The sequence below is a fragment of the Thermomyces lanuginosus genome, assembly GCF_041956635.1.
Source record: "Thermomyces lanuginosus strain ATCC 200065 unplaced genomic scaffold VTN49scaffold_40, whole genome shotgun sequence".
In the NCBI taxonomy this organism is placed as follows: Eukaryota; Fungi; Ascomycota; class Eurotiomycetes; order Eurotiales; family Trichocomaceae; genus Thermomyces; species Thermomyces lanuginosus.
The window spans coordinates 1,429,158-1,448,094 of record NW_027192374.1 but is presented as its reverse complement, the minus strand read 5'-3'; the positions used below and the strand labels follow the sequence as shown (position 1 = coordinate 1,448,094).

The following is an 18,937-nucleotide window of genomic DNA, read 5'->3' as shown; positions in this document are numbered from 1 at the left end:
CTAGCTCCTGCCACTCATGCTGCTGTCGTTGCTATTCACTTTGGTTGCTTCGACGCCATTGGGAGCGTCATCACCGATCGGCCCGTGAATGTTTTCTTCGAAGACAGGTTCGGGCTCGACCGTCTCGAACTTGGTCTTGAAGTCGGCTAGACCACCGCTGCTGCTGTTCGAGTGGCGACGGGCATTGTGGAAATTATACTCATAGTCCTGAACTTCATCGCCGGAACGGCCCCTGGATGAAATAAGTGAGCAACGTTCATGGAAGTGTTGGAGTGATGTCGAATTACTTACCAGTTCGCTCTTCCGGCGCCGTCTTTCTTTGTCTTTCTGGGGTCAGCATCTACTGGCCCGGACTTGGCAAAATAACGGGGGATGGGCTCCTGCCTATCGGCGCCCGCGGAGTAGTCACGAGAGTTCTGCTTGTGAGAACGAGTCACTGAGAAGTCAGCAGGGTGGGTCAACTGAAGAGTGATGATTGCCTAGACATGGAGAACTTACTGATTAATACGTGAGCTTGGTTTGATTCCACTTGGAAGACGTTGGTCCTGCAGTGGACGTCAGCAGTCTGACTACAGAAGTCGTTCTTTTGAACACGATATCATCTCAATGCATCGATGGCAGGGCCGATGATGAAACCCGACGAGAATGTTGAAGACAATGGATCCAACATCTGCGACAAGCATTCAAACAACGAATGCAGCCGGGATGTTGCTCCAGTGGACAATGAGGAATAGGAATCAAGAGCCGGACAGATAGTCCAAGGATGGAATCACTTACCTTTGATGGGTCAAAGCAAGGTCAATGCGGGATGAACAAGGATCAGATCGATTGATCGAAGAAGCACAGCAGAGATGAGAGAAGGAAGGATAGTTATATCATGGCCAATGGTGTAATAACCTCTTAAGAGCTCTCGCCTCGAGGGGTCAGCAGGGATCTCGTGACCTGTTCCATCTTACCCCAGAAATTCCCAGAAGGAGCTAAAGTGGGACCCAGCTGGAGATGAGGCTAAACATGCGCTAGCCTAATTCAGCATAGAGCATGGCGGAGTGATGCATCCAGAGTCATGTGACCCTGACTTCACACCATTCCGTGACGCCACTCCTGGTTGGAAGCTCCCGGCAGCCGCGGTGAGTCGGCATGCTGAGGTGCCGTGATCGACGAGGCGTTATTGAGAATGGACTGATCTTTGTATCAATTCCAGTGACGCAAGCTCTGCAAGGCGCGTTTTACGGCAAACCGGACAGTCGCCTGGACAAGCGGTTCTGGACGAGTGCTGATGTAATTCCCCCACTTTGAATGGTAACTCTATTATATGGGGGCGTACCTGACTAAGCTAGGTCTGCAGGTAACTTGAGAGTGACTCAAGCTTTTGCCCCTCAACGGGTCAACTGATTAATAATTATCAGTCAACTTATCAGTTATCGGCATCGCACCTGGTTGGCAGGAGTCAAGTCAAATCTCACCGGAAATCTCTGCGAGTCCACATTGTGGCTTGTTGAGAATTCCAACATATCGACTGCCTTCCGCCAGAAGCCGGCCGAAATCTTGTCAAGACACGATGTCGCCGTCCCTGAATCTAGACTCCGACTTTGACGCTTCGGCGAAGTCTGCAAAGACTACCCTGCTTCTCTCACCGCCGTCTTTGTCATCGCACCCCGAGAAACTCCAAGATGTTCTGCAGATCCATCCGCGGCAGACGACAGATCTGCAGATGTTGGACCGCCTTGCAAGTGGTCTGGTAACGACACCGTCGGCGAAATACGATAACGTGATCCTCCTCGCAGATGCGGATGGGTCGTATACTGACTCACGACGGCTTCTGGCGAACCGCCGGGTCCTCGGGGACATTGTGAACGCTCTCAAACCTGGTGGTCGTTTGCAGAGCCAGACCGGTTCGCTGGTAGACAACGATGATACCCTGAAGAAGGAATTGGTTCTGGCGGGTTTGATAGAGGATGGGACAAACGGCTTCACAAAGCCAGACTATGGGCAGGAGGCTGTCCCCTTGCGGTTGCCGGGGAAGAAACGGAATGGCAAGGCGGCTTCGACGGACCAAGCTGGTCAGAGTAATGAATCTGGCATTGCCAATGGTGGGACGAATGGGGAGCAGAAGCAACCACCAGCCGGGGTTGGGTTCGTAGACTTCACCGAGGTGTATCAGAGTTCAGGACCAGGCACGGGTCAGGATTCGCGCGAAGAGGAGCTCATCGATGAAGACGAACTCCTGGATGAAAATGATTACGGGCAGCAGATCATCATCCGTGAGTGACCCTTTGAACTCGATTCGTTCATTCCTAGCTAATAGTCTACTTTTAGCACCCGAATGCCGGCCAAAGGCTGGTAAACGACGCCGCGCCTGCAAGGATTGCACATGTGGATTGGCGCAGAAACTCGAGGCCGAGGACGCTGCGCGTCGGGCGAACGCGGATAAAGCACTCAATGACCTTAAGTTGAAGCAGAACGAGCTCACGGAAGTCGACTTTACCGTGAAGGGTAAGGTTGGCAGCTGTGGGAACTGCGCTCTGGGAGACGCTTTCCGATGCGATGGTATACCCTGTCGTTCAGTGCTGATTTCGTGCTGATGCTGATGACTGGAACAGGCTGTCCTTATATCGGTCTCCCTCCGTTCAAGCCCGGAGAGGAGGTAACGCTCTTGAACAATGATGTTCAGCTATGATAATTACAGTAAATAGTTTTGGATAGAGTTGGCGTTTCCTGTGATTGTTTTTCCTAGGGAATTATGAATTTCATTTTGGTAGAGGATCTTTGTCGAGAGCATCAATCGTGTCTTGAGTAGTGGAAAGCCTAGTTTCGGGATCATCATGCATGCGAAAAGTTAGTTGTGAAACCGAACAGCCGTCAAGGCGAAGATCTAAGAATTCGATCTTCAAAATACACTGCTGAATGCCGTTTACTACTCCCTTCATAGGTATTCTCCTGTAATCGATCATTTTCTGCTGTTTATGAGTTGTTACTGATTTACATCCATGCTTGGCGCACCCTCGGCGCCCCCTCTAGTTCAACATCAACAGGCCGTGCCCACGATGTCTAGCTCAGAGGTTGACTTCCAGACGACCTGATCATTGCCGGCTGAGAGACATTTGGGATACGATCGCCGGTGGTGCGCGTAATGACGGCCACAGCTCTATGTACGATGCCAGGACCGTCGGCTTCCGAGGCGAGCGCCGGGTGCGCACGAGGAGCCACGGGGAATATACCACCGCAGGCAACCTGCATGAACACTAGGGATGTGCCATAGTACATAGGGTGTTCGACACTTGACAGGTTCAGTTTGTACAAGCCGGCCTGATTAGGACGAGGCTAGAGAGTCTCGCGAGTTGACTTCAGAGGAATATCTACAGGTAGATATCGACTTAGAACGCACGAACAAGCCTTCGAGGAATGAGTCTCAATTTGGAGAAGAGCTGGTATAGTTCACGGGCAAACAACTCCACGTCTTCCTCATTGCTGGGCCGAGGAGGCTGCCCTGCCAGTTTTATCAGTTTTGTAGCTTCAGATCCCTGCTATTTATCCTGTCAAATGCCACCTCGCCAGCCATATCTGCGTACTGACATTACCCCCTAATAACCGTGCCTTGACGGATAGGGCATTAAACTACACAAACAAACACTTCGGCCGGCGAGAATCCATACCTTGTTTTACCCGCCAGACCCGGCATAATAGAGCAGGATCGCATACGGAGTAGATTGCTTTCATATGAACGTTGTCGTTGGTTTTACCCGTCTCAAACTAACGACAGCATATATACATAGGTACGTACATACGGGAAGACCCGCTATACAAAACTGGAACATATATCCTACAATACTATACGTTCTGATAGTCAGCCGAGAGAATCCGAGTCGTAGCCTGGTACGGCGCCAACCACTGAGCAGATGATAACGGGTTATCCGTGCTTCTGTCATGGCCCTGAGACCCACATGATCGGCTACGGCATCGGCTCCAGATATGCATCTCCGCACCGCAAGAGCTGGAGAAGAGATGTCCCAACCAGTTGAAACATCTCGTAGCCCAGTGGCCAGGCTAAAATAGTCGTCTTCATCCTTGAAGACACCTGCTTCAGGTTTATATCTCAATGAGCGTAGGACATTGTACTCCTGTCATTTGAATCTGTATTCGCGGGAGTCGCCGGGTGTTGCAGATGTCGATACTTAGGAGCACTCGGCCGACACGATTGAAGTGGCCTGTACGGAGTACGAGTAGTCGAATGATGTGGCGAACAACAAGGACATTAGGCGCGGTTCGAGAAGAGACAAGTTTAAGGACAACGCAGGGTGTTCCGGCGTAAGTGCGAGTCTCAATCTCTCATATTCCTCACGTTCTGGCCGTTCCACAAGTGAAGAGAAAAAGCCGGCGAGGACTTCACTGCTTATCGGTTATCAAAGCGCGTTGTTGACCCGAATCGGAAACTCTATGATTGGCCTTTCGTTTAGCGTCGGAACGCGATCCGCGCGCCTAACCAGATACGGCAGGCCGTTCCTCGGCCGAGGCTCGGCGTCTTTGAAATCCTCAATCCGCGATTCGCCTGGGCGATGAAACAGTTAAAAAAGACTCTGAAGACACTTGATACTTCTTCCGACAGTCTCTCGTTCGATGAAATTTGTATAGACGGATGTTCTGACCCATTGCACGGTTTACCATGTCGTTCTCAACTCTGGTTTCCGACCTGGCATTTCGCGATTCCAACCATCATGATGATCGCAGTTCTCTGACGTCGCATGTCCGATCTCAGCCGACGGCTCGGTCATATACGAGCACTGCGGCGACGAGCGTCAGTATTTCTGGAGATATCTCAAGCCAATTGCATGCGGGATATAGCCATCCGCTGTCGAGGACATGGCAGGCAGAGCGACAACTAACCAAGGCATGTGAATGGCTCAATCTTGGGAAGGCTCGTCTCTGACCGTCTGTACAGGATATGCTCATCTACCCTCTCTTCATTACCGACAATCCGGATGAAGAAACGCCTATCCCGTCCCTACCGAACCAATACCGGCGAGGCCTCAACCGCTTAGTCCCCTTCCTAGAGCCACTTGTCCGCAAGGGCCTGCGCTCTGTTATTCTCTTCGGCGTTCCGCTCGATCCCGCGGCGAAAGACCCGCTGGGAACTGCCGCTGATGACCCTTCCGGCCCCGTGATCAAAGCGATCCAGCTCCTGCGCTCGCGCTTCCCGCAGCTGTACATTGTTGTCGACGTGTGTCTCTGCGAGTACACCTCACACGGTCACTGCGGAATCCTGCGCGAGGACGGCTCCCTGAACAACGCACAATCCGTCGAGCGCATCTCAGACGTTGCGCTGGCGTACGCACTCGCCGGTGCGCACTGCGTCGCACCGTCGGACATGAACGATGGCCGTGTGCGCGCCATCAAGCTCAAGCTCATCGAGGCCGGCATCGCGCATCAGGTGCTCCTCATGTCTTACAGCGCCAAGTTTAGCGGATGCCTATATGGGCCCTTCCGTGACGCCGCCGGGTCAGCACCCTCATTTGGTGACCGCCGCTGCTATCAGCTGCCTCCCGGTGGTCGGGGCTTGGCTCGCCGCGCGATCCAGCGGGATATCCACGAGGGCGCGGATATCATCATGGTTAAACCTGCCAATATGTATCTGGACATCATCCGCGACGCCAAAGATATGGCGCCGGACTTGCCTGTGGCAGCGTACCAAGTCAGCGGCGAATATGCCATGATTCATGCAGGCGCCAAAGCTGGTGTGTTTGATCTCAAGGCAATGGCGTTTGAGAGCATGCAGGGCATTCTGCGCGCCGGTGCCAGCATCGTGATTAGTTATTTCGTGCCGGAGTTTTTGGATTGGTTGAGCTCGTAGCTGGTTACCTTAGTGCTTATGTTGTTGCTGTTGTTGCATATGGATTCATGGGGTCAGAGACTCGTCTCGCATCGCTGTCTACTAGATTTCCTTGCTAGGTTAATACGCTCATGCGACATCATGTATGATAATTATGAATCGTTTACGGTCACTGCCTCGAGCAATGACATCCGGATCGTACATACATGGACTCGACATCTCCAGGACCTGCCATCCCATAGTACAGAAACCAAACAGAACAAAAAAAAAAAAAAAAAAAAAAAAACAAAAAAAAAAAAACCTCATCGCTATCAACGGATCGTAACTGCAGGCATGGAGCGGAGGGTAAAAACGCGAAAACCAAAAATCAAAAGAAAGTAATTGATCTCTTTCTTTGTTGTTTCATCACGCATCACATATAAATCGGCTTCAACCCCTGAAACCCATACGCCACGATGTCCGACCGTACGACTTCACCTGGAGCGACGTAGGCGCCTCTTCGGAGGCGCACACCGGGGTAGATGATACTGTTCGCGCCAACGTAGCAATCCTCCTCGATGATGACGGGTCGGCCCTGGTATCGACTCTGGGAGCCTTTTCGTTCCTGCATATTGGCGAGCGCCATGGAGCCTAGGATGGTCACGTTGGGACCAATCCAGGTATGCGCGCCGATGTTGATCGGGCAGTCGTCGACCATGCAGCAGTTCTCCGAGATGAGGACATCCTCACCGATGTGGATGTTGTACCCGTAGTGGCAGCGGAAGGGGGCCTCGACGACGGCGCCCTGGCCGATGGAGCCCATGGGTCGCGGCGAGGATGACGATCCGGGCGACGGCGGAGGACCAATGATCACCTCCCGCAGGAGTCGGTTCTGCTCCTTGATGCTGATGCCGTTCTGCGGGTTGCATGCATTGTTGAACCGCCAGAGCGCGGCTTTACATCGGTCGCGGTCCTCGATGAGCTGCATGTCATAAGGGCGGTAAAGCTCGCCGTTGATCATCTTCTCCCGCTCGGACTTCTCACCCGGGGGTCGCGAGGAAGAGAGCTGGTGCTCGATGCTGAGCGCCAGTCGCGCCTGTGTCTGTGGGCTATTGGCATCCATGGCGCTCGGATGTGACGACCGTGCATCCGTCGTGGTTTGGTAGGCGGTCATGGGCTTTGTCGTGTGGACCGCGCTCTGCTGCGACAGATCCCGGATCGACGGCACTATGTAGTCTGGCTTTTGCTGTTGTCCGCTGCCGCCATCACGGGCCAGCTCGTGGATCGACGGCACGTCGCGATATTCCGGCTTCCCCACGGGATCGGGGGCGTATGAGAGCTGGCCGGCGGCGGGCCATCGCGGCGTTGGCCACGAACTGCGCGTTGTCGCCGTGTTGGTCGGACTGCTCATGTACTGGGGATTGGACCGGTCATTATCCTCCACGACGCTGGTGTGTCGGATTTTGCTGGGATCCGCCGCCGGGGGACCTTCGATCATTCGGTCTGGGCGTGCGGCATTGGGATCGGTGACGTAGTGATTGTTGACATCGACATAGCCATCCTTGGATTGCAGAGGGATCGGGCCTTTCAGCCCGGTCGGTTTCTGCCAGGTGTTTCTTAGAGGGTATCCTTCACACATGAATCCTCCTCGGATACAGTTATTGCCTACCATTCCCCATTAGAATCGTGATATTCAATCGAAACATCGTCTGCTAGACTTACAAGCTGGATGCGCTTCATCACACTTCTTCTTTCGTCTTCGACAGGTCAAACATCCGGTCTTGGTTCGATTGCTAAACACCCGCTTTCTCTTGGGCGGACCGACTTGGTTCTGTTGCGCCTTGTCCGATTGCGCCTGTGTCGCGGCCGGTGTCGCGGCCGTGGTTGGCCGCTGGTCGGCGCCATCAGGCGGCCGACTGACGGAGTTCCATGACTTTTGGTCTGGGGCACTCTGCGCCTCGCGCTGGAGCGCCTCCGCCAGCTGCGCATCGGACGTATCCAGGTTCTGTGCCTTTTGCGCCTGAGAGACCAGATGGTGCGAGTTGTAGTCGCCCCATGTCGTGGCGGGAGTGCTCTGCTGCTCCGAGCCCTTTCGATGGCTGTCTAGTGGTGCCGGCAGGGTTTGGTGGTCCCCATTCGCCGAGCTGTGGTGGTCGAGCGATTCCGACCGCTTGCGCTTTGCCTTGCCGGCACCAGCCAACGTCGATTGCGCCTGTTCGGAGCCGGAATTTGCCGCATCTCCGAAGCGCTCTGGAGGCTCGATGATTCCATGCGACGGCGGCGGAGCGGAGGCGATCATGGGGTGCGGTGTTGTATCCTTGCCATTGACCGCCGTAAAGCGTGACGGACTGTGCTCGGTCTGTTCCGCCTCGGGCTCATGGTTGCCATGCATCACCGAGGCGGGCGCCACCGCTGCCATCGTGGGCAAGGAACCTGTCTCTCACACACACGCGAGAGTTCTCTTTGTGGTCGTCCGGCCAGGCCAAGTAGGAGGATTCCCGGACCACGCAGCACCGTCGCCGGCTCCCGTCTTCACGATGTAGAGGTGCCGCTCACGGTCGACCACCTTGCGCGGGAAACCAGAACCTTGGATGACGAGGCGGCGCACTATACTACCAACGTAACCACAGTAACCCAAGCCAATCAACCAACGGAGGGCCAGGATCGAGTCACGCGCGGCCCGATCCCGAACCATACATTCACTCCGAGAGGAGAATAAAGGGGAAAGAGAGGAAGGTTGTCGGTCCAGCGAGGCCAGGGGAAGAGAAATCTCACGGATATGCCATTGAAGAATGGGCCAGGGCGGCGGCGGACTAAAGACGGAAGCGCGGGATATTTACAGGAAGCACACTATTAGTTAGGGCTTTTTTTTTTTTTCCCTGCTCGACTATTCCTTACCCTGGACAGCCGGATTCCCCGAAGCAGCAAAGGGAGCGACTGTGAGCGAGGAACAAGAGAGGGGTTTCCGGCAAGCGCGCGCAGGGTTAACTCTTTTAACTCCCAACTTGGTTAACTCGCTAACTAGTTAATTCCAGACGCCTCCAATTTCTCTCAGGCATTTGGCGGATTGGCCACACAGAGCGCCCCGAGCGGGGGGTGTGCACTTTCAGGCGCCGCGGGCTCTGCCAAGCCGGGCTGAGCTTGGCGCGCGATCAGCAGCCGCAGAACGCCAAAGCTGACCGCTCTGGCCGCTGATTGGCGGAGCGGGCGGTCTGGAGTTTCAGACTCGGCATGGAGCCGCGGCCGTTGAGAGTGCCAATTTTGGTCATTCTGCGATCAACCCCTTAGAGCGGTCAACGCGCGGTAGGGCGGTTCCGTTATGCGCCGCCAGGAATCGCCCCCCCCCCCCCCCCAGGGCCCTCAACCCTCCGGGCGGCTCCCGCGGGCAGCGCAGTCTCAGACCCCGGTCAGGACGTCCTCCTTCATTTATCTGCGCGGTCGTCGAAACGGAGTCGCCAGAGGGTGTCCGGACCGGCCAGCCTCGCCGATTCAGGCAGCAAGGACAAGCAATGCGCACAGTCTCCCATCATGCCATCGCCGCGCGGTCCAGCCGTCCAAGGTGTCCCCTCCCCATGCGGCCGCGGCCAAACAAAGCGGGAAGCCTTCCCTCCTGGTCAAGCGCTCTGGTCGCTTACTCGCTGGGCGCGGACCCCTCGGTTGGGTGGAGTCGCTGGAATTATTCGCCATTGGCGCCGGCCCATTGCTCCTGGCGCGGTTAGAAAGTTGCGAGCCCGCGCATGGGACGGCCGTGGCTGGTGGCTGATTGGCCGCTGCGGTCCAGGGCCCTTCGCAGCATTTCCCAGCCGGAAATCGGGTCAGACAGTCAGACCAGGGCACAAATGCGACCATGTCGGCGCCTCGAGGGAACAGAAACAGAGTCGCTTGCAGGGAGCCTTGTGAGCCAATTCTGCCGGGCAGGCAAAGAGGGAGGGGCTGGCCCAGGGCTCGCCCATCAAGCGTGCCAGGGTCGAACAACGCTGTGACTGGACAAGTGGGCAGGGATGGTGGTTGGGTCACTTGGGCAATGCCGACCGACGAGGAGAAGGGGGAGGGCAGCCCATGATTCGTTTCCATCGTATTGACCATTTTTGGCCGCACTTTTGGGTCGCCATTCGTGTCCCCCCCATGGACCGATTGAGGCTTGAATCGGACCACGTGATCATCCTCCAGAGGGAGCATGCAGGGTACCGTGCCATTCACGTCGTAAGAGTGGTTCGGCTCGACGGCAGTTCGCCTATTATCCTACTGGAGTCTCTGTATGTAACTACAAGGATGCGACATGGCAATTAAAGTCGCACATGATCCGTCATCCGGTCCATTCCATGTACTGTATCTGGTGATTTGTGCTCCGGATCTATCTTTACTCCGTACTCGGATGGAGGGCGACGGGGGTCCAGGCTCCAGGCACGTCCTGGTTGAATAGACACCCTGGTTCATTCGAGTTGACATGCATCGACTATTCCATATCTGCCAACAGATCGATCAAAAGCCATCGCAGTATTCCGTACTCCGTACATACTCCCGGATTTCTTGGACGCAAAAAGGACTGTGACCCGACCCGTACTAGTTCTCCGTAGATTCCTCCCGAATCTGATTCTGGCGAGATTGCGAGTGAGATGGATGGACGGACGTTGCTGGACAGTATGCTGTCCACCGGTCCTGGTCCTGACCGAAGCGAATGGGACGCTACGCCGAAAGAAGGCGATCGATCGATTCGGTCCGATCTCCGATGCTTCGTCGTGCGGCGTGCCAGTCCATCCGGGCAAAAGCCGGACGGACCGCCGCCACAAACAATGGATCTCGGCGTTTGGGGGTCGATCGATCGACTCGCCTCAGTAGGAGTCACCTGACTTCAAGTCACATGATCGGATCACCTGACCACGTGGAGGTCTCCATCCGATCGATGCTGACTCAGCATGACGAGCTGATGCCGATCTTCATGCCGGATGGCCGTGGGCCGACCAGAGGAGATCACGTTTGGAGTGTCTCTGGTACTGCAGAATCAGTCGCCTTGTCGTGCGGCCGATCCGACATCAGAGAGACCACAGCACATCCCGATCCGTCCTGGTGGTGCCGTCGCCGTTCGGTGTTCTTCTGTTTGTTTTTTTTTCTTCCCGACCGCGTTTGACCGCCCGACTCCGTGCCCCGCCTCCAATTTACCGGCCTAGACGCAAGGCTCGATCAATCTTCGATTCCAATCCGCAACACCGATTCGTCCTGCAGGTAATCGCATCAGCTTTCGTCCCAACGCTGAGGCTCGAGCATCGGCAACAGGCGATCTCGCCAGATTCCGTGCGACATGTCGATCTCCGTCCAGGAACTGGACAATACTGTCCGGGCATTCTATGAGGGGAAAGGCGATGTGGTGCGTAGCCATCTTGGCTCCAGATGCAGCTCATCGGCAACAGAATGATACTGACAGTTGGCCAGCAAAAACAAGCAGAGCAGAGTTTGACAGAGGTAGGCGAAATGCCGCGTTTCGTCCGTTCGCCATGGCCTGCCGATGGCTGACTTTGCACAGTTCAAACAAAATCCGGATTCATGGCTATTAGTCGGCAACATCCTACAAGAGGCCACGTATGTTCAGACAAAATGTGCGTCGACCTCTCCGCGGAAAGGCGATTCTGATTCGGATCCGACTGACCGGTCTGTAGATCTGTGCTTGCAGGTGTTGGATGATGTGATCAACACAAGATGGAAGGTCTTGCCACGAGAGCAATGTCAAGGTACACACCCGTTGCCAGGCTGGACCGATCAGCACCTCTCGAACGCCTGCTCACGGTGCTCGTAGGAATCCGGAATTTCGTGGTCAACCTGATCATCGAACACTCCAAGTCGGAGGAAGTGCTCAAGAGGGACCGTGCCTTTTTGAATAAGCTCAACCTCGTCCTGGTCTCGATCCTGAAGCAAGAATGGCCGCACAACTGGCCCACGTTCATCAATGAGATCGTCTCGGCCTGTCACACGAGTCTCTCAATCTGCGAGAATAACATGGCCATCCTCCGCCTGCTCTCCGAAGAGGTCTTTGATTTCTCGCAAGACCAGATGACCTCGACCAAAGCGAAGAACCTGAAAACGACGATGACCGCGGAGTTCTCGTCAATCTTCCAGCTGTGCTCGGAAGTGTTGAACACGGCCGACCAACCCAGCCTGATCAAGGCGACTCTAGAGACCCTTCTGCGGTTCCTCAACTGGATTCCGCTGGGCTATATCTTCGAAACACCCATCATCGACACCCTGATTACGCGATTCTTGGAAGCGCCTGAGACCCGTAACGTGACACTAAAGTGCCTGACTGAGATTGGTAGCTTGCAGATCGGTCAACAATACTCCTATGATGAGAAGCTGGTGCAGATGTTCACCGAGACCCTAACCCGGGTTTCTAAAATCATTCCCTTGTCATTGGATCTCAAGTCCACTTATGCCAATAGCAATTCGCGTGATCAGGAGTTTGTCCTCAACCTGGCGCTTTTCCTCTCCAACTTCTTTAGCGTTCACCTCAATGTACGTTACTTCCCTTTTTAACACATCGCGTTGGCTAACGATGCCCAGCTCATCGAGAAACTCCCCAATCCCGACTACCTCACCCATGGCCACTTCTATCTCATCCGGATCAGCCAAATTGATGATCGCGAGATCTTCAAGATTTGCCTCGAATACTGGACGAAGCTGGTTCAGGAGTTGTACGAGGAAATGCAGCAGCTGCCTATCACCGACATCAACCCCTTGGTCAGTATGGGCGGCCTCTCCAACGGTGGCGCCCCTCACCCGAGTGCGCTCGCCAACTATCCGCTGCGCAAGCACAAGTACGCAGAGGTCCTGTCAGCTCTACGAACCGTCATGATTGAGAAGATGGTCCGGCCGGAGGAGGTGCTCATTGTCGAGAACGACGAAGGCGAGATTGTCCGCGAATTCGTCAAGGAGAGTGACACCATCCAGCTGTACAAGACAACTCGGGAGTGCTTGGTCTATCTGACCCACCTCGATGTCGTCGATACCGAAAACATCATGACAGAGAAGCTCGCCAAGCAGGTCGATGGTTCAGAATGGTCGTGGGCGAACTGCAACACCCTCTGCTGGGCTATCGGCTCCATTTCCGGTGCGATGAATGAAGAGACGGAGAAGCGCTTCCTCGTGACCGTCATCAAGGATCTCCTTGGACTGACGGAGATGAAGCGCGGTAAGGACAACAAAGCCGTCGTGGCCAGTAACATCATGTACATTGTCGGCCAGTATCCTCGATTCTTGAAAGCGCACTGGAAGTTCTTGAAGACCGTTGTCAACAAGCTCTTTGAGTTCATGCACGAGACACATGAAGGTAGGACCCGATCGGGGCTTCGCCTTTATTTTTTGCCATACTGAGATTTCCATAGGTGTCCAGGACATGGCGTGCGACACGTTCATCAAGATTGCCAGCAAGTGCAAGCGGCACTTCGTTGTTCTGCAGCCTGGCGAGAGCGAACCCTTCATCGAGGAGATTGTCCGCAACATGCGCAAGATTACGTGCGATCTGTCGCCGCAACAAGTCCATACGTTTTACGAGGCCTGTGGCTACATGGTCTCCGCTCAAGGCCAGAAGAATATCCAAGAGCGCCTGATTGAGAATCTCATGTCGGCACCGAACTCTGCGTGGGATGCGATTATTGCCCAAGCCAACCAGGACCCGTCGATTCTTCAGGATGGCGAGACCATCAAGATTATTGGCAACATCATGAAGACCAATGTTGCCGCCTGCTCTTCCATCGGAAGCTATTTCTACTCTCAGATTGGTCGGATCTACCTAGATATGCTGAATATGTATCGCGCTTCGAGCCAGCTGATCAACGACGCCGTTGCCAGAGATGGTAGGTTCCCAGTTGCAGGCAGGCTGGATCATCATGACTGACTCCACCAGGAATCATTGCGACAAAGACGCCCAAAGTCCGAGGCCTTCGCACCATTAAGAAGGAGATCTTGAAACTCATCGATACCTATGTGCAAAAGGCTGATGACCTTGAGGCGGTCAATGCCAACATGGTTCCACCGCTGCTCGAAGCCGTCTTGGTGGATTATAACCGCAATGTGCCTGACGCTCGGGAGGCCGAGGTCTTGCACGTTATGACGACGATCATTCACAAGCTTCATGTACGTTGAGTTTTCTGTTTATATTATGAGTTCTTCGCTAACACACAGCAGAATCTGATGGAAGACAAAGTGCCCGCCATCATGGAAAGCGTCTTCGAATGCACCTTGGACATGATCAACAAGGACTTCCATGAATACCCGGAGCATCGCGTTCAGTTCTTCAAGCTGCTGCAGGCGATCAACCTGTACTGCTTCCCGGCCCTGCTGAAGCTCGATGCCAGCCAGTTCAAGTTTGTGATCGACTCGTGCATGTGGGCCAGCAAGCACGACAACCGCGAGGTTGAGAACACCGGCTTGACCATGTGCTTGGAGCTCATGAACAACATGGCCGAGACTGATCCGCAGACTTCGAGCATCTTCTTCCGACAATTCTTCCTGCCAATTCTCCAGGATGTGTTCTTCGTGTTGACCGACAGTGATCATAAAGCTGGTGAGTTTCTTTTGCGTGGAGGTGGTTTTTTTTTTTATGGATTTCTGCTAAATCATGCTCCAGGCTTTAAATCGCAAGCCATGCTGCTGTCGCGGATGTTCTACTTTATCGAGTCTGGAAAGATTCAGGATCCGATCTACTCTCCAGAGCAGGCGCCACCTGGCACATCCAACAAGGACTTCCTCAGCGAATACGTTGCCAGCCTCCTGCAGTCTGCCTTCAAGAACTTACAAGAGTGAGTTTCCCCTGCCATGTAACACTCGAACGGTAAGACTGATCGACGCAGGATCCAAATCCAGAGCTTCGTCATTGGCTTGTTTGCATACAACCACGACTTCAACCGATTCAAGACACATCTGCGCGACTTCCTCATCTCGTTGAAGGAGTTTGCTGGAGACAACGCGGAGCTCTACGCGGAAGAGCGCGAGCAGGCCTTGCGGGATGCTCAAGCCGCGGAACGCAACCGGGCCATGAAGGTCGGCGGCCTGCTCAAACCTGCGGAGCTGGATGCGGACGACGACTTGTGACTGGACCAAGAATTCCGCGAACAAGGCGACGGACATGGACATGGACAGGCGGATGTGCCGACCAAGGAGACGAGGTCGTCGTCCACCGGCGACTTTTCCGACGGCTGGATGTTTTACAAAGTGTAGCGCCTGGGCAGACCTTTTCTTTTATCCTTCACCTTTCCTTTCCGGATTGTAAGTAACTACTCAGTCGAGCTCGCTTTGCTAAGAGTCCAGCGCCACCTGTTTTTCATGCCCGTTTCACTTGGATCGGATTAATTTCCATGGCTACTGGGGGGCGTATGTCGGTATTTGTTTGGAGTTTTTACCAGGCATAGACCGGCCGGTCAGTCCGATCCGATTCGATTTGATTTGATGGCGAGGAGGGAGGGGAGTATGAGAATCGAAAAAATTCACCAGAAAAAGAGCAACGCGAGTCATGTACGTTAATATCGTCAAGTTGCTTTTCAATCATAATATTACAATGAATCCAATTCTTGCTTCGGAGTATCCATTATCAAGTCTAGCTATACAACTCGAGTATATATAACATACAACTAGAATCCAGCAGTCCTCTTCTTCTTCTTCGCCTTATCCTTGTTATTTCTCATCATCGTCACATCCCGACCACCATAAGCACCACGCTCAATCTGCGTCATGGGCATAGGCAGCATCTCCTCGCTGATCTGACTGCTCCCAACCATCATCATGCCCCCATCAGTCCCTTGCATAGCATCACCATCGCTTTGCTGATGTTGTTGTTGTTGTTGGTGTTGTTGTAGCTGCGTACTGAACCCGCCACCTCGAATGATCGGAATCACCGGTGACGTGCGGACGAGTCGATGGTCAGATAACATACGCTCACGATCACGCTTCCGTTTCTTATGTTGGGACGCGGAGGCGGCGGCGGTGGCACGACGTTGTTGTTCCTCGCGAGCTTGTATGGTGCGTGACCAGCTATATGTTGAAGGGTCGCCTCCGAGGGTCCAGTGGGAAAGGATATCGTTGATTATTCCTTCTGCTATGGTAGAGGGTTTGTTGTTGTTGTTGCTCGTGGTGGTGTTGCTGTCGCGGCGACGGGGGATATTGTTGACGGAGGACGAGGACGAGGAGGAGGAGGTGGCGAGTCTTGAGGATGTTGTCAGGGCATCCAGGTTCAGGGTCGTCATCGTCGTCATCGACTCGTGAGGGGGATTGGGCGACGAGGAGATGGAGCCAAAGGTCGTAGCGAGACGCTGCGGTTGCGACACGGGCTGACTGGGCAGTGACTGTGATGAGAATTGTGGGCCTCCTTCAACTGAAGAGGAAGGAGGCTCGACGAATCTGACTGGTGGTGGTGGGAGGGAGCGGACATGCAGCATTCGTGCAAGACACAGCTCGGCGGCAACGTTGCGGATGAGCTTCTCCTTGAAGACACGCGTCTGGCCGGCGATCGTGTCCGGCAGGATAGAGAGCCAGTCGTGGACCATCCGGTCGTAGAGCGCGAGGAGATCCGCGTCTTGCTCGACGTTGGTCAACCGCATGGGGCCCTTGTCCGTGTAGGGCATAGGGATGTAAACGAGCTGTGTTCCGCCACTAGCATCAGCGAGTTGGGTTTTGAGCTGCTCTAAATCTTGGGCGCTTTCGTCAATGTCGTCGGATACTGGTGCGCAGTTGCAAATTTCCAGCCTTGTATTACCAGTTAGTGGTTGGCTAGTCAAAGGGAACGGGCAAAACCTACGCAGTGAGCGCTCGGTTGAAGCGCTGATTATCAGACTCGAGAACCAGTCCGGCCAGCTCCTCCATGCAATCTCGAAACGCTCGCTTGACGCTGACTATTTTGGCTTTGTTGATGTTCTTCTTTTTGGGTGCAATAAACGCCTCCTTGTCCTTGACAATATGTCTGTATAGTATCGTAAAATCCAGGCCTTTGCGCAGCGGTTTGCCCCTCGAGCCTCTATTAGCATGCTTCTTTCCCGAACCGCTCGAAGAATAGTCGGACTCGTAGACTGCGACTTGTTCGGGACCCTTGATTCGAGCCGAAGTCGTGCTCCTTTTCCACAAGCGTAGCATGCCACGTCCGGTAACCCCGGCGTAAGAGAACCCATCGTCTTCATCCAGAGGTGCAGAAAAGAGATGCTCACGCACTGAGAGAGTGTCGTCCAGGACGAACATTTTTAGAAGTCGCGAGGACGGGGCATGCTGCGGACCACGAGTGGGTACATGCTGCTCAAGTTCTCTAACCATGACAGTGAGGTACTGGGGGTTTTGGTTCCCGGAAACTGGGACTTCTGGGAGCATGACCTCGAAAGGATCCGAAACAGCGGGCTCCGGGGTGTCCATTGTTGGGGGAGGGAACTCGAAGCCCAGGCCCACGCGGTTGAAGCGGGAATACAGGACGAGGTAGAGATCTGTGATATGTTTTAGCAATCGGTGTATGGATAGCAGGCTTGCACGACATACAGTCACCCACAGTCACAGTCATAAGCCGCAGTGTGAGGTCCTCTGGATCGCGAAAGTGACGCCACAACAGACGAGGACGGATTGAGGGCAGAGAATCTTCCTGGAGAGAGTCCAGATCGACGTCAATGCAGGCAATGCTCAATGTGGTGAGCACAAACAAGCGCGAGGGCTGCACCGGGCATCTCTTCACGTCTAGAATCCAGTCTGTCTCGCGTCGCAGCCCCAGATCTACTGGGAAGGAGGGCCCGCCTTCGCTCACCTGGGTATAGAGAATCATGCGGTTCCTGTTCGCAACGACGAACGAACTCGCACCTCCAACCCACTCCAGCGCACCCCAGCCATCGTACATCTCCGCGTCCGGTTCAACGAGAGAACCCGACTGTACATGCACGACAAGATCCTCTTGGCTATCCCTGTCAGCAATGGACCAGAGACTCCAATTTCCACGTGCATCAACGATCCCAAACTGCCGCTGATACCACGGATTAAACGCGACGTCGACATGAGCAGAGCCGCCCGTCTGCGACGTGCGAATCTCCAGCAATGGGTTCGGATCGAGCCGAGCATCCTGCGTGGGAAGTGTCCAGTCCTGGTCGTACGGCGTTCCACGCGTCCTAACGGGCTGGGGCTCGCTGTGATGGTACGGCTGCAAAATGAACGTTGATCTTTCGTACCGCACAGCGATGAACTCGGCGAAGCTCTCGTCGTCGACTGGCCGTGACGAGCGAATCTGCCGAATGGGAGTCGCAGTGCCAGTCCAGTTCACCATTTCTTGATTTCCAATGCAAGGAATCATTATCGGCAGCCCTTCCGCGATCTCGACAAGCTCGGTTTCAAGACGGGCCAGAGTGAGCACATTCCGGCCTTCGCCGGACACAACGGCGGCAATGGGGACAACTTTTTCATGCGCCGCTCGATGACGGTAGGGCTGCGCGGCGTACCCAAAGTCTAGTAATAAGGAAACCTGAGGGTCCCATTGTGCTGCTGCGGCCGTGATGGCCCTAGACAATCCCTCTGCCTGCACAGTGGACGATGTAGCTGTCAGCTCAGGAAAGGCTCGGAAATGAGCCGCTGACAGATCCTTCGGTTGTGTCAAATCATCCGACTGTCGTCGAGCAGAAGGCCTAACCGTGCGGTTCGTTACGCCAGTGTAGGAAATAAAGGAAGCTTTTACACTTCGGTCAGCAAAGGGTCGAAGCAAGCCGGTCCGCGACTACTTACGGCGTGTTGACGTTGGTCTGCGGGTAAAGTGCCATGACTGTGTCTCAGTTGAATAAGAGGCAGTGCCCATATGCCCGTATATAAGGGCATTGCTATAAAAGTCACCCATCTGGCCGCGCAGGTACTGGCAAACGTCGTAGAACGTGCAGGCGCATTGCGATGGGGGTTATGAAGCATGAGAATAGTACCAGAGGCTGCGTTCCGCGTGTGTATTATATGCCTGCACTCAGCGCATACAGCACATGATTCCTCGAGAGATTTTCTTCGAGGATTGCCCTACAAGCATTCATCTTTTATCAGATAAAGTTCGCGAACTTGAAGGTGAAGAAATTCGAGATAGCTCTGTTGTAGCCTCAGGCAACCAATCAGGTCAATGTTTAGACCCGCTGGTGATGACATTGGCCAAACAAC

The 18,937-nt window shown here is 54.3% G+C and overlaps 10 protein-coding genes across 10 annotated transcripts; 5 read left to right on the top strand and 5 right to left on the bottom strand.

The window, feature by feature from the left end:
• On the bottom strand, window positions 1-1,139 carry VTN49DRAFT_6559 (uncharacterized protein; the record flags this gene model as incomplete). Its single annotated transcript, XM_069414731.1, has 4 exons — window positions 1-232; window positions 292-436; window positions 499-545; window positions 1,084-1,139. 4 exons carry the CDS (start codon window positions 1,137-1,139, stop codon window positions 1-3), a joined length of 480 nt encoding a protein of 159 aa, XP_069265948.1.
• A 419-nt stretch (window positions 1,140-1,558) lies between these two features.
• Window positions 1,559-2,677, top strand: VTN49DRAFT_6558 (uncharacterized protein; the record flags this gene model as incomplete). Its single annotated transcript, XM_069414730.1, has 3 exons — window positions 1,559-2,261; window positions 2,317-2,547; window positions 2,601-2,677. The coding sequence occupies 3 exons, from the start codon at window positions 1,559-1,561 to the stop codon at window positions 2,675-2,677; spliced, it is 1,011 nt and encodes a 336-aa protein (XP_069265947.1).
• A 1,983-nt stretch (window positions 2,678-4,660) lies between these two features.
• Window positions 4,661-5,845, top strand: VTN49DRAFT_6557 (uncharacterized protein; the record flags this gene model as incomplete). Its single annotated transcript, XM_069414729.1, has 2 exons — window positions 4,661-4,885; window positions 4,937-5,845. The coding sequence occupies 2 exons, from the start codon at window positions 4,661-4,663 to the stop codon at window positions 5,843-5,845; spliced, it is 1,134 nt and encodes a 377-aa protein (XP_069265946.1).
• Window positions 5,846-6,236: 391 nt separating this feature from the next.
• VTN49DRAFT_6556 (uncharacterized protein) lies at window positions 6,237-8,222 on the bottom strand (the record flags this gene model as incomplete). The annotated part of the gene is made up of 2 exons (XM_069414728.1): window positions 6,237-7,468; window positions 7,526-8,222. 2 exons carry the CDS (start codon window positions 8,220-8,222, stop codon window positions 6,237-6,239), a joined length of 1,929 nt encoding a protein of 642 aa, XP_069265945.1.
• Window positions 8,223-8,243: 21 nt separating this feature from the next.
• On the bottom strand, window positions 8,244-8,498 carry VTN49DRAFT_6555 (uncharacterized protein; the record flags this gene model as incomplete). Its single annotated transcript, XM_069414727.1, has 1 exon — window positions 8,244-8,498. One exon carries the CDS (start codon window positions 8,496-8,498, stop codon window positions 8,244-8,246), a length of 255 nt encoding a protein of 84 aa, XP_069265944.1.
• A 794-nt stretch (window positions 8,499-9,292) lies between these two features.
• VTN49DRAFT_6554 (uncharacterized protein) lies at window positions 9,293-9,889 on the bottom strand (the record flags this gene model as incomplete). The annotated part of the gene is made up of 1 exon (XM_069414726.1): window positions 9,293-9,889. One exon carries the CDS (start codon window positions 9,887-9,889, stop codon window positions 9,293-9,295), a length of 597 nt encoding a protein of 198 aa, XP_069265943.1.
• Window positions 9,890-10,419: 530 nt separating this feature from the next.
• On the top strand, window positions 10,420-10,653 carry VTN49DRAFT_6553 (uncharacterized protein; the record flags this gene model as incomplete). Its single annotated transcript, XM_069414725.1, has 1 exon — window positions 10,420-10,653. One exon carries the CDS (start codon window positions 10,420-10,422, stop codon window positions 10,651-10,653), a length of 234 nt encoding a protein of 77 aa, XP_069265942.1.
• Window positions 10,654-11,102: 449 nt separating this feature from the next.
• Window positions 11,103-14,884, top strand: VTN49DRAFT_6552 (uncharacterized protein; the record flags this gene model as incomplete). The annotated part of the gene is made up of 11 exons (XM_069414724.1): window positions 11,103-11,168; window positions 11,234-11,263; window positions 11,325-11,397; window positions 11,458-11,529; window positions 11,595-12,307; window positions 12,356-13,121; window positions 13,177-13,647; window positions 13,698-13,927; window positions 13,979-14,357; window positions 14,421-14,592; window positions 14,644-14,884. The coding sequence occupies 11 exons, from the start codon at window positions 11,103-11,105 to the stop codon at window positions 14,882-14,884; spliced, it is 3,213 nt and encodes a 1,070-aa protein (XP_069265941.1).
• A 34-nt stretch (window positions 14,885-14,918) lies between these two features.
• VTN49DRAFT_6551 (uncharacterized protein) lies at window positions 14,919-15,239 on the top strand (the record flags this gene model as incomplete). Its single annotated transcript, XM_069414723.1, has 2 exons — window positions 14,919-15,058; window positions 15,101-15,239. 2 exons carry the CDS (start codon window positions 14,919-14,921, stop codon window positions 15,237-15,239), a joined length of 279 nt encoding a protein of 92 aa, XP_069265940.1.
• Window positions 15,240-15,420: 181 nt separating this feature from the next.
• Window positions 15,421-18,635, bottom strand: VTN49DRAFT_6550 (uncharacterized protein; the record flags this gene model as incomplete). The annotated part of the gene is made up of 4 exons (XM_069414722.1): window positions 15,421-16,531; window positions 16,584-17,253; window positions 17,306-18,472; window positions 18,527-18,635. The coding sequence occupies 4 exons, from the start codon at window positions 18,633-18,635 to the stop codon at window positions 15,421-15,423; spliced, it is 3,057 nt and encodes a 1,018-aa protein (XP_069265939.1).
• Between the last annotated feature and the right edge of the window lie 302 nt (window positions 18,636-18,937).